This window comes from Pleuronectes platessa, chromosome 3 (assembly GCF_947347685.1).
Source record: "Pleuronectes platessa chromosome 3, fPlePla1.1, whole genome shotgun sequence".
NCBI lineage: Eukaryota > Metazoa > Chordata > Actinopteri > Pleuronectiformes > Pleuronectidae > Pleuronectes > Pleuronectes platessa.
Window position 1 is genome coordinate 6,023,583 of NC_070628.1, and position 12,203 is coordinate 6,035,785.

General features: G+C 45.8%; 1 protein-coding gene across 1 annotated transcript in view; it reads right to left on the reverse strand.

Annotated features, from left to right (window-relative positions):
* Nucleotides 1-9,639, reverse strand: part of grin2ab (glutamate receptor, ionotropic, N-methyl D-aspartate 2A, b) — a 96,784-nt gene extending 87,145 nt beyond the window's left edge. Inside the window, exons 1-2 of the mRNA XM_053418710.1 lie at nt 9,502-9,639; nt 8,651-8,863 (exon numbers count right to left, since the gene is read on the reverse strand). Of these exons, the coding sequence (XP_053274685.1) occupies nt 8,651-8,863; nt 9,502-9,519 (231 nt within the window). The 5' untranslated portion in view covers nt 9,520-9,639. The remainder of the gene's footprint in view (nt 1-8,650; nt 8,864-9,501) is intronic.
* Between the last annotated feature and the right edge of the window lie 2,564 nt (nt 9,640-12,203).

Sequence of the window (12,203 nt, forward strand, 5' to 3'; positions counted from 1 at the left end):
TTAATATTCCAGATAATCACAGGCTTATTAATCCGACTCATTTAATGTTATTTTTAGTTTTCAGGATTGTCACGCTCCACAGTTATTGATTATCCTGTTATATTACAGGGGATTTATTGGTATGCAAATGTGTTTAAAAATGGGAAACCAGCTACACAGATTGGAGGTTTATGAGTTTAATTTATTAATTTATAACAATCATTGTGAATCTCCAGATGAAAATCTGTGCGCTGGGATGCGAGAATGAAAATGTGCTTTATCTCCCCTGTGAATCGTTAAAATTGAGGCTTGGGCTTTATATAAAAAAATGCATTACAGATTTAATGGTTAATCTACAATTAGATAATTTCAAAACTAATCTTTATTATACAGCACTTTTCAGACCACAGTTACACTCTGTGTCTCAAACAGATAAATAACCCGCAAAAAGAAATCAACAGCAGAATCGATGAAAGCAGAGTCGGTGCCGGAGGAGGTCTCCCAGGTGCTGTGTTTGTACAAACTAGAGGCAGGAGAGAGACCTTTGACTGAGCTGAAGAACACAACTCCAGTGAGTCTAAATGAGAAGAGATTAAAGTGTGGTTGACATTCACCGGATCAATAAAGTATAAAACATCTTAATTTTGACAGCATTTCTTTTTTGGAGAAAATAAGCTCAAACACCTCGTCCCCGGATGTTCTCATGAACAGGTGCTTCAGTGTGCGCATCTGTACGTACACTGTGGGGTATCGATGTTTGTAGGTGGAGAAGGTGTTTGCAATTAACTCATTAAAGAATTGTATTTTGAACCAAATTTGCATAAAGTGAGGTAAAGAGAGGTAAAGACATGACCCTGACACGAAAGACCCACAGATGTACAGAAGCAAACCTGGCTCGTCCAATGAAACAAGGGGAGGAGTCCATGTTAACGTCTGTGTTAGATATCTTATTAAGCCTTAATGCACATGGGACATTTCGTACCTTCTTATTCTTAAGTGTAACAAAATCATTGGCCTGACGTAAAAAGCTAACGAGGAATCCTTCCTCAGCAAAAGGAAAAACCAGGCAACGCTACACAACTCATCACTTCCCTCTGACCTGGACTGCTGTTGGCAACCTTCTCAAAATCACAGAATCGAAACAAGATGAAACTAAAAGAACAATAAACACACCAGCCCCAAAAGGGATATATATATATATATATATATATATATATATACGATATAAAGTTCGCAACTTTCAGTGGAACAAGTGAGTTAACATGTTGGTCGACCTCGATTTAGCACCAAAATCATCGTCTTCCATTTAAAATAAAGTAGGTTATACTTTGACTGCAGCACTGAGCAGGTTTTTAAGTAAATAGGCTCAAAACTTTTTGTTGTTGGCCGGCATGATCCTTAAACCTTAACCTTCAATAGGTCCTTTGGTCAACAGCTAAGCTAAACGTGTGCTAGCTAGCATTAAGCTCATTCTAGCTAACCTGTTGTTCGGTTTATTGGCGTGAGGCAAACAGCCAACATGTTCATGAACCTGTAACTCTAAGTCTTCAACTTACACAAAGAAAGCTAAAAAATAAAAACTGAAGCGGTTAGATTCACTCAAACATTCAGGTCATTCAACACCACTTTTTTTTATTCAATCAATTTCACTGGAACCTCAATGCAGATGCTTGATAAAGGCAGATAGGTGCTATTGAGATGATTTAATGAGAGGTAGGTTGCCAGGCATACAGGCAAACACAAAAGTCCAAACTGAAGAATACTCGAGGAGCACCAAGGAGCTGAGCTGAGGCACAAGGTGAGACTGGAGAGACGAACAAACGAAAGAGGATAGAAAGGGCACAGAGACTAAACACACAAGACAGACTAGGATAACTGGAAACAGCTGAATCACATCAGGGGCGGATAGATGATCACAAAAGTGGGAAAATAGACACAGACAGGAAGTCAAACATCCAAGAAACAGACAGGGAAGCAGATAATAAAATAAACTCGGGATAATAAAAGATCCAAAAAAGGCCCTAGACAGGCAGAGTCTGACAATTCAGGCGATACAGTACGAGTGCTGACTTTACATCATTGCCATCGTTAGCACCGAGCGCACAGTACCTGACTTCCTCATTCACAACGTGGCTGCCGGCTCATCAAGAGAATTACAACGACTATTCTTTTCACACCTTCGGATTCCTGCCAGTGGAACGCCGGTGTGACAGTGGAGCAGGATTGTAAAGCGCTATAGTTCCACTGCTTAAAGACAACCCAACTGTCCTCTGGCATAATAATGATTCACTGAGGAGAAAGCGTGTTAATCATCTCAGTAACACATGGGGCTAATTGTGACGTAACATATGCACGACGTGGATTCACAGGAGTGGGAACCATCTTTTTCACGGAATCAGTGAGACCTCGTGCAATTATCCCCTTTTGGAGATGGAGGGAATAAAAGTGGTTTAATATCACCGGTACATTTATATGACCGATTTGTTCGTCGCAGCCCTGGAGAACTTGATCAAATTGGGTTTTAAAAGCTCAAGAAAGTCTTAACTAGGACAGTGTTAAACCAGTCTGAACCACAACCTGTTGTCTGGGAAAGCAGAAAATTGGAATATGGGTTTTTTGGGTGTTAAGTGGACCAAGAAGTCGAGACCAGTCTGGCCACACTCTCACACACACACACGCACACACACACCTCCCTAAGCCTCTTTGTGAGCTTGGAGAAACCCCTCAGACCGACAATGTGCAAAAGGCATCATTTAAGGTAACAACTAAGCCTCCTAGGACGCCGGGAATGTTCTCGCTCTCAACCACACATGTTGTGCTTGATACTAATCAAGCTAATTCAAAAGCACAGTATTCAAATAGACTCAGTGGGGGGGCTACGGTCCAAAACTAAACATCCACCATCTTAAAAGCCTGAAGCTTCCAACTGAAAGATGAACACTGACATCAAAGCCGAAGCACATCTGTGTGTCTCTCATTTGGAACAATGACCGCTGACTGCCAACATCAAGGCTGCATTTCCTGTAGGGAGGTTTTTAAAGCTGCACTAATCAACACTTAAGCATTAATTATGGATCAAATTACCCTGTGAACCACAAAGGTGTAGCAGTTTCTCTCAGCTCTGTGGAGTCCTTTAGATTCTTGGTCATTGTTCTGGTTTATAAAGTCTGCAAGTTTACTTTTTTGGGATCAGTGTCAGTTGCTTTCGTCAATCTCATTTCCAACATCACAACAGGAGCAGAAGTTTTAAGTGAAATAGCTCGAATAAACCCAATGTGCGACAGTTAGAGAGCAGCTAACAAACGTAGTAAATTATTAACTATTATATATATATATATATCTTTATATGGAAGGCTACACTCTCCCCCAATGTAAATATTGTAAATTATATATAGTAGTACTCACTTTCCTGCAACTATCAGTAAAAATACAGCCTTTACAGTTTCACTTCCCGGTAGATACAAACTGCATTTCATTAGCGTTGTACTTGTACTCTGCACAATGACAATAAAGTTGAATCTAATCTAAAAACCACAATATCACACAGTAGAGCATTAACCGCTACCAAAGCTCAACAGTTCCCTAAAGAAAATCACGTTTACAGCCACTAGATCTGGATTCGTTTTGGAATCCACACCAAATTACACACACTCAGATATCAGGGGAAATCAACGCCCTCTTTTTTCGCAACGTTAAAGAAAACGATTGAAAGAAAAATACCAGGATTTGCACCGAAATTAAATGGGTTCTTTCTTGACCCGTGTTCCATCCTTCGGCAAAGTTTCGTGGAAATCTGGTTAGTAGTTGTTGAGGTATCCTGCTGAACCCAAAACCTCTGCTAAGGCCGAACCATCTACTTAAATCCAATCAAGCTGCACAAAATGAAACATGATTTGTTTTCTGTCAAGATAAATACATTTTTACGTATAGGAAATCTGTGAAAATACTTAAAACAACACTTTGCATCTTAAGAAAGTGAAAACATCCCCCCCTTGATCCTGATCTGTGCCAAAATCAAACAGGTTCCTGCAATTTGGACCCGTTCTGCCTCCTCCAGCCAAGTTTTGTAGAAACCCATCCAGCAGTTTCTACATGATAACACTGAAAGAACAAATTAACCAACCAGCAAGCCGACAATCAAAGCGGTGAAAGCATAACCTCTTTGGCGAAGGTATTGAATCCACTGTTGTTCGAGGCCTGAACGTGTAAATAACCAATCGCCTGCTGACACATTTACCGAGACGACTTTACGAGGTGATAATTTGTCAGTGTTGTGTTTACAGCTTGTTGCGTTACTGTCAAGTGGCCAAAAAAAGAACTCAGTTGATCCAGCTTTAATAATGATTTATTAGACATGATCCCAAGTCCTAGTTCAGTTTGTTGTCAATACGACTTCAGTTGTTGTACACCTGCGTATGACATTGTTAGGAGGGGATAGACAAGGAGTGCAGGTCTCAGGCAAACTCATGAATTACTCAACATCCATTTAAAGTCTATCTGGCATCTCCTGAATAAATGATGCTGTCAATAGCTTCCTTCTGCTCGGTGAGAAAGGATTTGTGTGAAGAAAGTGAGAAAGGGTATAAAAGAGTTTTCTTTACTCCCACTTTACTGTACAGTGAATAATATCCCACAGGCAATATTCAGGGACTCGGTGAATGGCCGACATCTTTCAAAACTCTGTTCTTCAACATGTCACTTTGAAGGAGGGAACACAGCCTCATAGCAGCAGGAATTCATAGCTATTCATTTGAAAAATAAAAGGTCCAAAAGGCCATTTCATGGACTGGCCCCTGCATCTGTAACAATGGCGTTAGGAGAGAGAGAAACTGTTGTGGCAGATTTACTGATGGAAATAGTAAAGGTGGTTCTTGCTCCATTATGCCTGTCATGTCTCTACCCCCCCCCCCCCCCCGAAACCACCTCTCAAGCAGGATCAAGATTATCCTGATTCTCGGCGTCTAAACTATCGTGCCTTGGAGCCGTGAAAAACACAGATACAAGTTTTGAGATTGATTAAAAGTCGGATTTGATTTCCTAAATCCAAATCCTAGCCTGAGCGATGAGAATTATTATTTCTCGCTTTAAAAAAAGAAACACCCCAATTTTCCGATTTATTCCAACAGGATTAGGTAAATCCTATCAGGGAAGTTTTGGGGGGAAAGTGGGCTGGAACTGCATGAGACTTATCTGGAATCTGAAGCAGATGAAAACAATGAAGGTGCAGCTGTAAACATTCAGTCACAGGCTCACGAGCATGTCAGACTATTGATGAAGTGTGAATGTTTGCTGCAGCTCACACACACACTGGGATGGAGTTACAGAAATCGTATATATTTATGAATGCTGCATCTTTTCATATCATTTCTACAGTGAAATCTTTGGAGGGTTCACTTCAATACTCAGAAAACGAGCTCTCGTGTTTTTTACTGTTCGAAAACGGTCAAATTCACACATTCAAAGCATCGACCTCGTTCTGAAATACAAGTTCAAAAGCCTAAATTAGTCAAAACCTACTTAAAATCACTGTGGCTGACTAACTCATTAAATGAGCCCACCGACAGTGTTTTGATTAAATGATTAAACAGAGCACGTTCAGAAGAGGCTTCTGGGGTTATTAACTCGTGTATGAGACGGCACCATCACATCAATAAACCGAGGATCAGCAGGGGTCAAATGAGTCGTTATCATATGTCACTCAGTCCTTCACACTGTTAATTGCGAGGAACAGGAACAATGAAAACAGTCATCAGGGCTCGTGTGAGCAGCACGTGACCTGTGAGGGCAGGGGCGTCACTTCGGTTTGTTTTTCCTTTTTACATTCCTTTGACAGCGAGTGAGAAACGGAGTTGAATTCCACATCGAGAGTCAAACGTGGGCAAATCTTTGCGCTGGATGCTCCCAAGACAAAAACCATCTAAAGCAGTGCAGCGCCGACATGGCAGCAGGTCTAATTGACTTTAAAGAAAGCACCCGCTCGGCAGATGAAGGCTAAGGGCCACGCCACGGGCTCGGTGGCTGCACGTGGTTTAGCTTAACGCTCCAGGCAGAGCCTCATCACAGAAAAAAACCTTTTTCTAATATCTGTTGTTTGTTTGTTTAAAACATGGAGTGTGTCAACTTCTTGGATAGCGAGATCCAAACCAAAAAACTCAGCTCAGATAAGGGAATTATTCGCTGTAGCTCTTATCTTGGGATACGTCAATAACTCCGTCGGGACAAAAAACAGCTACAACACAGGGCAGGAAGGTGCAACTTCCACCCACAGGGTCTTTGGCTGTTTCCTTAATTACTCCTCATAAGCTCCATGTTGAAATCTTGCGTGTTTATTCCTAAAATCCTGTATTTGTTAGAGAAAATGGAGGCAAAGAAGTAAAGAAGAGGATATGAGAAATCGTATTCTTGTGTGTGTGTGTCTTAAATAATTTCGACCGAGCTACACAAGTCAACCAACTAGTTCTGGAAAAATAAACACCAAACATTGTAGCTCAGCATTTCATTTAGCTGACGCTTTTATCCAAAGTGACTTAGAATGAATGCATTCAACTCTGAGGGTTCAAACCCAGAACAACAAAGTAAAGCCTGGCAGTGGTGGGATTTGAACCCACGCCTCCGAAGAGACTGGAGCCTTAATCCAGCGCCTTAGACCGCTCGGCCACACTACCCTGTTATGTATGGTAAATAAGTATTTTACTAAACAGCTGTTATAACAGTGATTGAAAGGTGCCCCACTTTACACACATCCAAGCACATTTAAGTCATTCCTTGTTTACTGTTAGCTTAGAAAATAAACAAATTAAATAATATAGTTCAACTACTGGCAGGACAGGGGACTGCAGGGGCCAATCGGGTTGTTGCTGGGGCCAGCGCCCCCCCCTGGCCTCACCCCTGGATCTGCCCCTGTGATATAATTGCGCTACTTTTGGATCCCAGTAAAATAACTCTCCATGTATCTTTCATGAAAATATTGAGACTTCTGCCCGATTGCTCCCTGAACCTTTCCCCCCAGCCTGCAGGCATATCTAGATTTTGGGCTAATTGTGGGGCTGCAGCCAAAGGAAAGTCATGCACGCTATTAAAGAACCAAAGCACTGCCCAGGACGTGACACGGCGCAGCGTGGGCGCTTACCTTTCGATGCCCTTTCTCTGCAAGAAACCACTTTACAAAAAATGTTTCTACAGGGGGAAAAAATGAATTTAGCACAGCGGTGGGAAAGGAAATCTTTTAGATCTACGTTAAAAAAACAGGATGTTAATGTCGGTGATGTGAATATCAACCTGTTTCAGTTATGGAGCCATCAGAAATAATCCCGAGGGGGCCATCCTGTTAAAGGCAGCGCAACAGGATGCCAACAACACATTTGATGTCGGGGATTAAATAGCTTTACCTGCAGAGAAAACAGAGCAGAGTTTCATTTCAGACGAGCCGCTGCGAAACGATGAGTTCTGATCTACGGTGCCAACGATGGAGCTGGTTCGCTGAGAAGATCACTGAGGTGCATCTCGACACGCAATTTCATGCTGGAGTCAAAGGATGGGACTCAGAATACTGTATCTATCACACCACTGACAATTTTCAGCTTTTCGTGCTTTTGCTGGTTAGCTTTTGTTGGTGTAGCTTGGGCGGTTGGAGATGAGAACGTGTGAGGAGCAGCCGAGCTGAAGGGGGAAACGCTCTCTGGGCTGAGAACAACAACAAGAAAGAAGGTGAACCGAAAAAGTGGGCCTGCACTTTGAAGGTTTAAAAGGGTATTATGACATCACACCCAGAATTCCTTGCAGCCTCGCGCAAGATATTTATATTAATGAAGATAGCAACAGCTCCAGACACTCACTGCTCCCCACTCTGCTCAGTTTATGCCCTACAGAGTTGATCTCCTTTTGTGTCATCCCACTATTCAAGAAAATAGGCTACTGCTGAGCACATCATCAGTCTCCCTCCCCGGTTCCCGACTACACCACAATGAGTCTGGTAGGGAGTGAATGATAATTTGCCAGAAATGATCATGATGGAAGCAACACACACACACACACACACACTCACACACAATACTCAGCATGTAGAAATGAGGGCACCGCTCCGCAACCTGGGATAATTAGTCTGATGGAGACTTATGGGATTATGGGTTCTTTATTCGGTCATATATCCTGCTCCGATAAAGTCAGACTCTTATAGTTGCCCCTGGTGTAGCATCTTTGCATGTGTGTGCATGTGTGTGTGCATGTGTGTGTGCACGTGTGTGCGATGGCTTCCTCGTCCCTGAGAGGAGGAGAAGACACTTGGTGTGTCAGACTTGGCAAGGGCAGCGGGAGGGAAACGGAAGAAAATGTGTTTCTACAACGTGACTGCATTCAAAGCCTGAAAACCGTAATTTGAGATATGAATTCATTACAGGGTCTCTCTCTCTCTATCTCTCTCTCTCTCTCTCTCTCTCTCTCTCTCTCTCTCTCTATCTCTCTCTCTCTAGCTCCCTCTCCTCTCATCAGCAGCAGGGGAAGAATGTGATGCAACAGCGCCGCTTAGCGTCGCACGGTGGCACCATGTGTGAGCCGCTCTTAGACTCTGACTGCGCGTCCTCCTCCTCCTCCCCCTCCTCCTCCTCTTCCTCCTCCTCCTCCTCTTCCTCCTCCTCCTTCCCCCCTGATCTCCGTCACCAGTCGCGGTCCTTACCTTCGGTGTCACAAAGCGCGGCAGCTGCGGGTTTGCGGTGGCGGGGGTTTTGCGCCTTCTTCTGCGGAGTCCGTGCGAGAACGAATGCTGCGCTCTGGTGCCGCGGTGCGTGCGCCCGTGCGCGCAGCCACCGTGACCTGTCCGCTGCTCACTGGCATTTCTGTTCCTTCTCACTGCGTCAATGAAACCAGAGGAAAAGTGTTCAAACTTGATCTGCAACACAAGGGAGACACACAACGAGCCCGTTAGTGGGTTCGGCCGCGACGCAGCTCGACAAAAGGCGCAGACTTGTTGAATTTGAGGACGCGCGTCTTACACAGGCTGATGCCCGGTGTCGTTATATTCCTCATTAAAACTGTGTGTTTGTGTGTGTGTGTGTGTGTGTGTGTGTGTTTGTCTGTGTGGGTGTGTGGGTGTCCCCCTCTTCTATGGAGATGCACGGGTTTATTGGATGGAGAGCGTGTGTCATGAAATCAGAAGTTCAATTCTTGGAATGGGACCACGAGTAAGATAAATTAGTAGATAGGACATTCTGTGCGTGTGTGTGTGCGTGTGTGTGTGTGTTGTGTGTGAGAGAGAGAGAGAGGGGGAGCGTTGAAAACAGCCTGTGGCTCCCAGTGAATATTCCCCTCACGCTCCTCTCCCCGGTACCGGACTCGTGAATGTAGGACATGCAGCAGGTTGTGTGTCGGGGACTCGAACGCGCGGAGGAGGAACAAACCTGCCGCCACTGCTCCACTTTGATATGAGTGCGCGCGTGTGTGCGTGTGGTGCGCGGGAGGAGAGGAGTTCAAGTGAATATAATAAAATAAAATAAAAAAACGATGACACCACGACTGATATTAACTCACCCCATTCCCGTGACACATCTCTCCAGGCGGCCAGGTGGAGATGACATTGCAGCCTGTTACTCCATTCGGGTGCCCTCGGCCGGGGAGGAGTGGGAGTCACATACCACTCTCCTCCGTCAGATTAATCCATCCATCCAATCCCCCCCCCCCCCCTCCCAAAAAAAATACAGGGAAAGACCACACACCAGCAGCACCAGCACCAGCACACGGATAAATCCACCTGTCTGCCCCCGAAGAGCTCCCCCTCCACCGGCAGCACCAGCAGCAGCAGAGGCACCTCTCCCCCGGTGGATAGGTAAGAGTATTCCTCCCGGTGAAGCTGTCACACACCGTCCGTTGAGCGATGGAGACAGAGACAAGAAGAATGGAGGGAGGGGGGGGGTAAAGAAATAAAAAAATTAAAAATCCCGTAGCCTTGCGATGAATGGGGGGGCAGGGGGGGGGGATCAGTGCGATTCTAGAATCCAGAGGAACCGTGGGTTCGGATTCTCCAGCGGCAGCAGCCCCGCGCGTTCCGCAGTGAGCTGGGCTCGTGGACAGGTCCGCGCGCCTCCTCCTCCTCCTCCTCCTCCTCTTCTTCTCCTGCCCTCCTCTTCCTCTTCCTCGCGGATTCTTAGAGACCGAAGGGGGGATTCCGTCACAAATAACACACGCACATACATCAACACACACTCCCTCTCTCTCCTCTCTCTCTCTCTCTCTCTCTATCCTCACTCGTGCCGTCCTCCCTTACGCGCACTGAGCTCCGCGCTTCCCCCTCAGAAAAATAACCAGAAACAATTGGGAACAAGTTTAAACGCAGGTCGAGTTGTTGTTTTTGTGTGTTTGTGTCTGTGTGTGTATGTGTGTCGGTGTCGGTGGTGCTCCGGTTAGACCGAGCGGCTGCCCCGGTGCAGGCAGAGGAATCAGGAGAGATCCTCCAGCAGCAGCAGCCTCTTTACCCCGCAGCCCGCCCGCCCACGCCTCGCTGGCTGAAGGTACTCACACATCAGCCTGGTTAATTAAACATATGGGCACCGGGGCCTGACTGGGAGGAGTGGATGGTGTCGGAGTGGGGGGTAGTGGTGACAGGGGTGCAGACTTATGTGACTTCATCCTGCCATTTCAAAAAATCTAAAAGATTCAGTTGGAGGAAGGTTGCGCGCCATGTCTGTGCCCTTCACCCCCTAGAAGAGAAAAGCGACCCCCAACTTCACAGCTCGTTAAAAACTGACGTGTCCTCTTCGTCTGTCGCCGCCGGGGTTCCTCTGCGTCTGTGCTGGCGCGTCTCATCCAAAAAGAGAAAAGACGCATGAGAGAGATATGGCGCACAAAACCATCCGTCGGTTATGGCATCACCTGCCTGGTTCCATCTCGCTGAATAGGGAGACCGCGTGCGCGCTCTTGTGCAGGCACCCCCTCTCTCTCCCTATGTGTGTGTTTGTGTTTGAGAGAGAGAGATCGTGTGTGTGTGTGCGTGTGTGTTTGTGTGACGACTGTCTCGGCGTCAAACAAGTCGCCGCGTCGCGCCTCCGCTCATCAGAGCCTCCGCTGCTGCGCACAACTGATAAAACATTTCAATATCCGCCTCAACTGCTGGAACCCGATCTACACACACACACACACACAAACAAACAGACACACACAAGCAGACACACACAATTAGACACACACAAACAGACCCCCCCCCCCCCCCCCCCATTTAAAACACTGGTCCCTTCGAAATTACAACAGCACCGAGACGATTTCTGCTGCTTATGATGAGGAGGAGGATGAGCAGGATGATGAAGATGATGAGGATGAGGATGAAGAGGATGATGATGATGATGAGGATGAGGATGAGGATGAGGATGAGGATGAGGAGGAGGATGATGAAGAGGATGATGATGTGTCATATTCTCTCTGTCTGTATCTGAGTTTGTTAAAATCTACTTGGTCGGAGATAAAAGGAATTTTTGAGAATTACACAGCCTCAGTTAAACATAATTAGCAGATCAAAACTGCAGCACAGGGGGTCCTCAGGGAGAGCTGACAACCCCCCCCCCCCCCCCCCCCCCTGCTTCTCCCTCTGAGTGCTGCCTTGGAGTCCCACTGCAGACAGATGGTGGAGACGCTGCATGGGTCATGTAAGCATGGGGCCGGGGATCCACTAGGACCGGCTGTCAGGAGCATGAGTTGCACTCATAGGGCATTGTGAGCAGATCAGATGGCTTATTATTAAAAGAACTTCACTATCCTCCTCCTCCTCCTCCTCTTCTTCTTCCTCCACCTCCTCCTCCTCATCCAGCCCTGGAATAAAAAATCTTCACCTGTTGAGGTCCTCCATCCTCCTCCGTCAGCGCCCGAGCCTTCCAGGCTTTGAATAAAAGAAACAGACGATTGCATAACGTGGACATAAAAGAGAGGGAGAAGGACCACAGGAAGAGTGGATGATGGTCTACTTTTCTTTTGAGAGAAAGAACAATTCCTGGGGTTCCAAATATAATAGCTGTGCGTTTCTTTCATATACCGTCCCACCCACCCACCCGCCCGCCCGCCATCTCCTCCTGCTATCTTCCCATTACAGGCATCCTGTTGGGACCAGTCGGACTCAGGACACCCTATTGGGAACCGAGGAGAACGCTGTGCTTTTTTCACTTTTACTCTGTTAACCAAAAATTAACCCCGGTAAGATAATGCTAAGCTTCTCCTATTCTATATTTAAACATTAAGCTGTTGCCAAG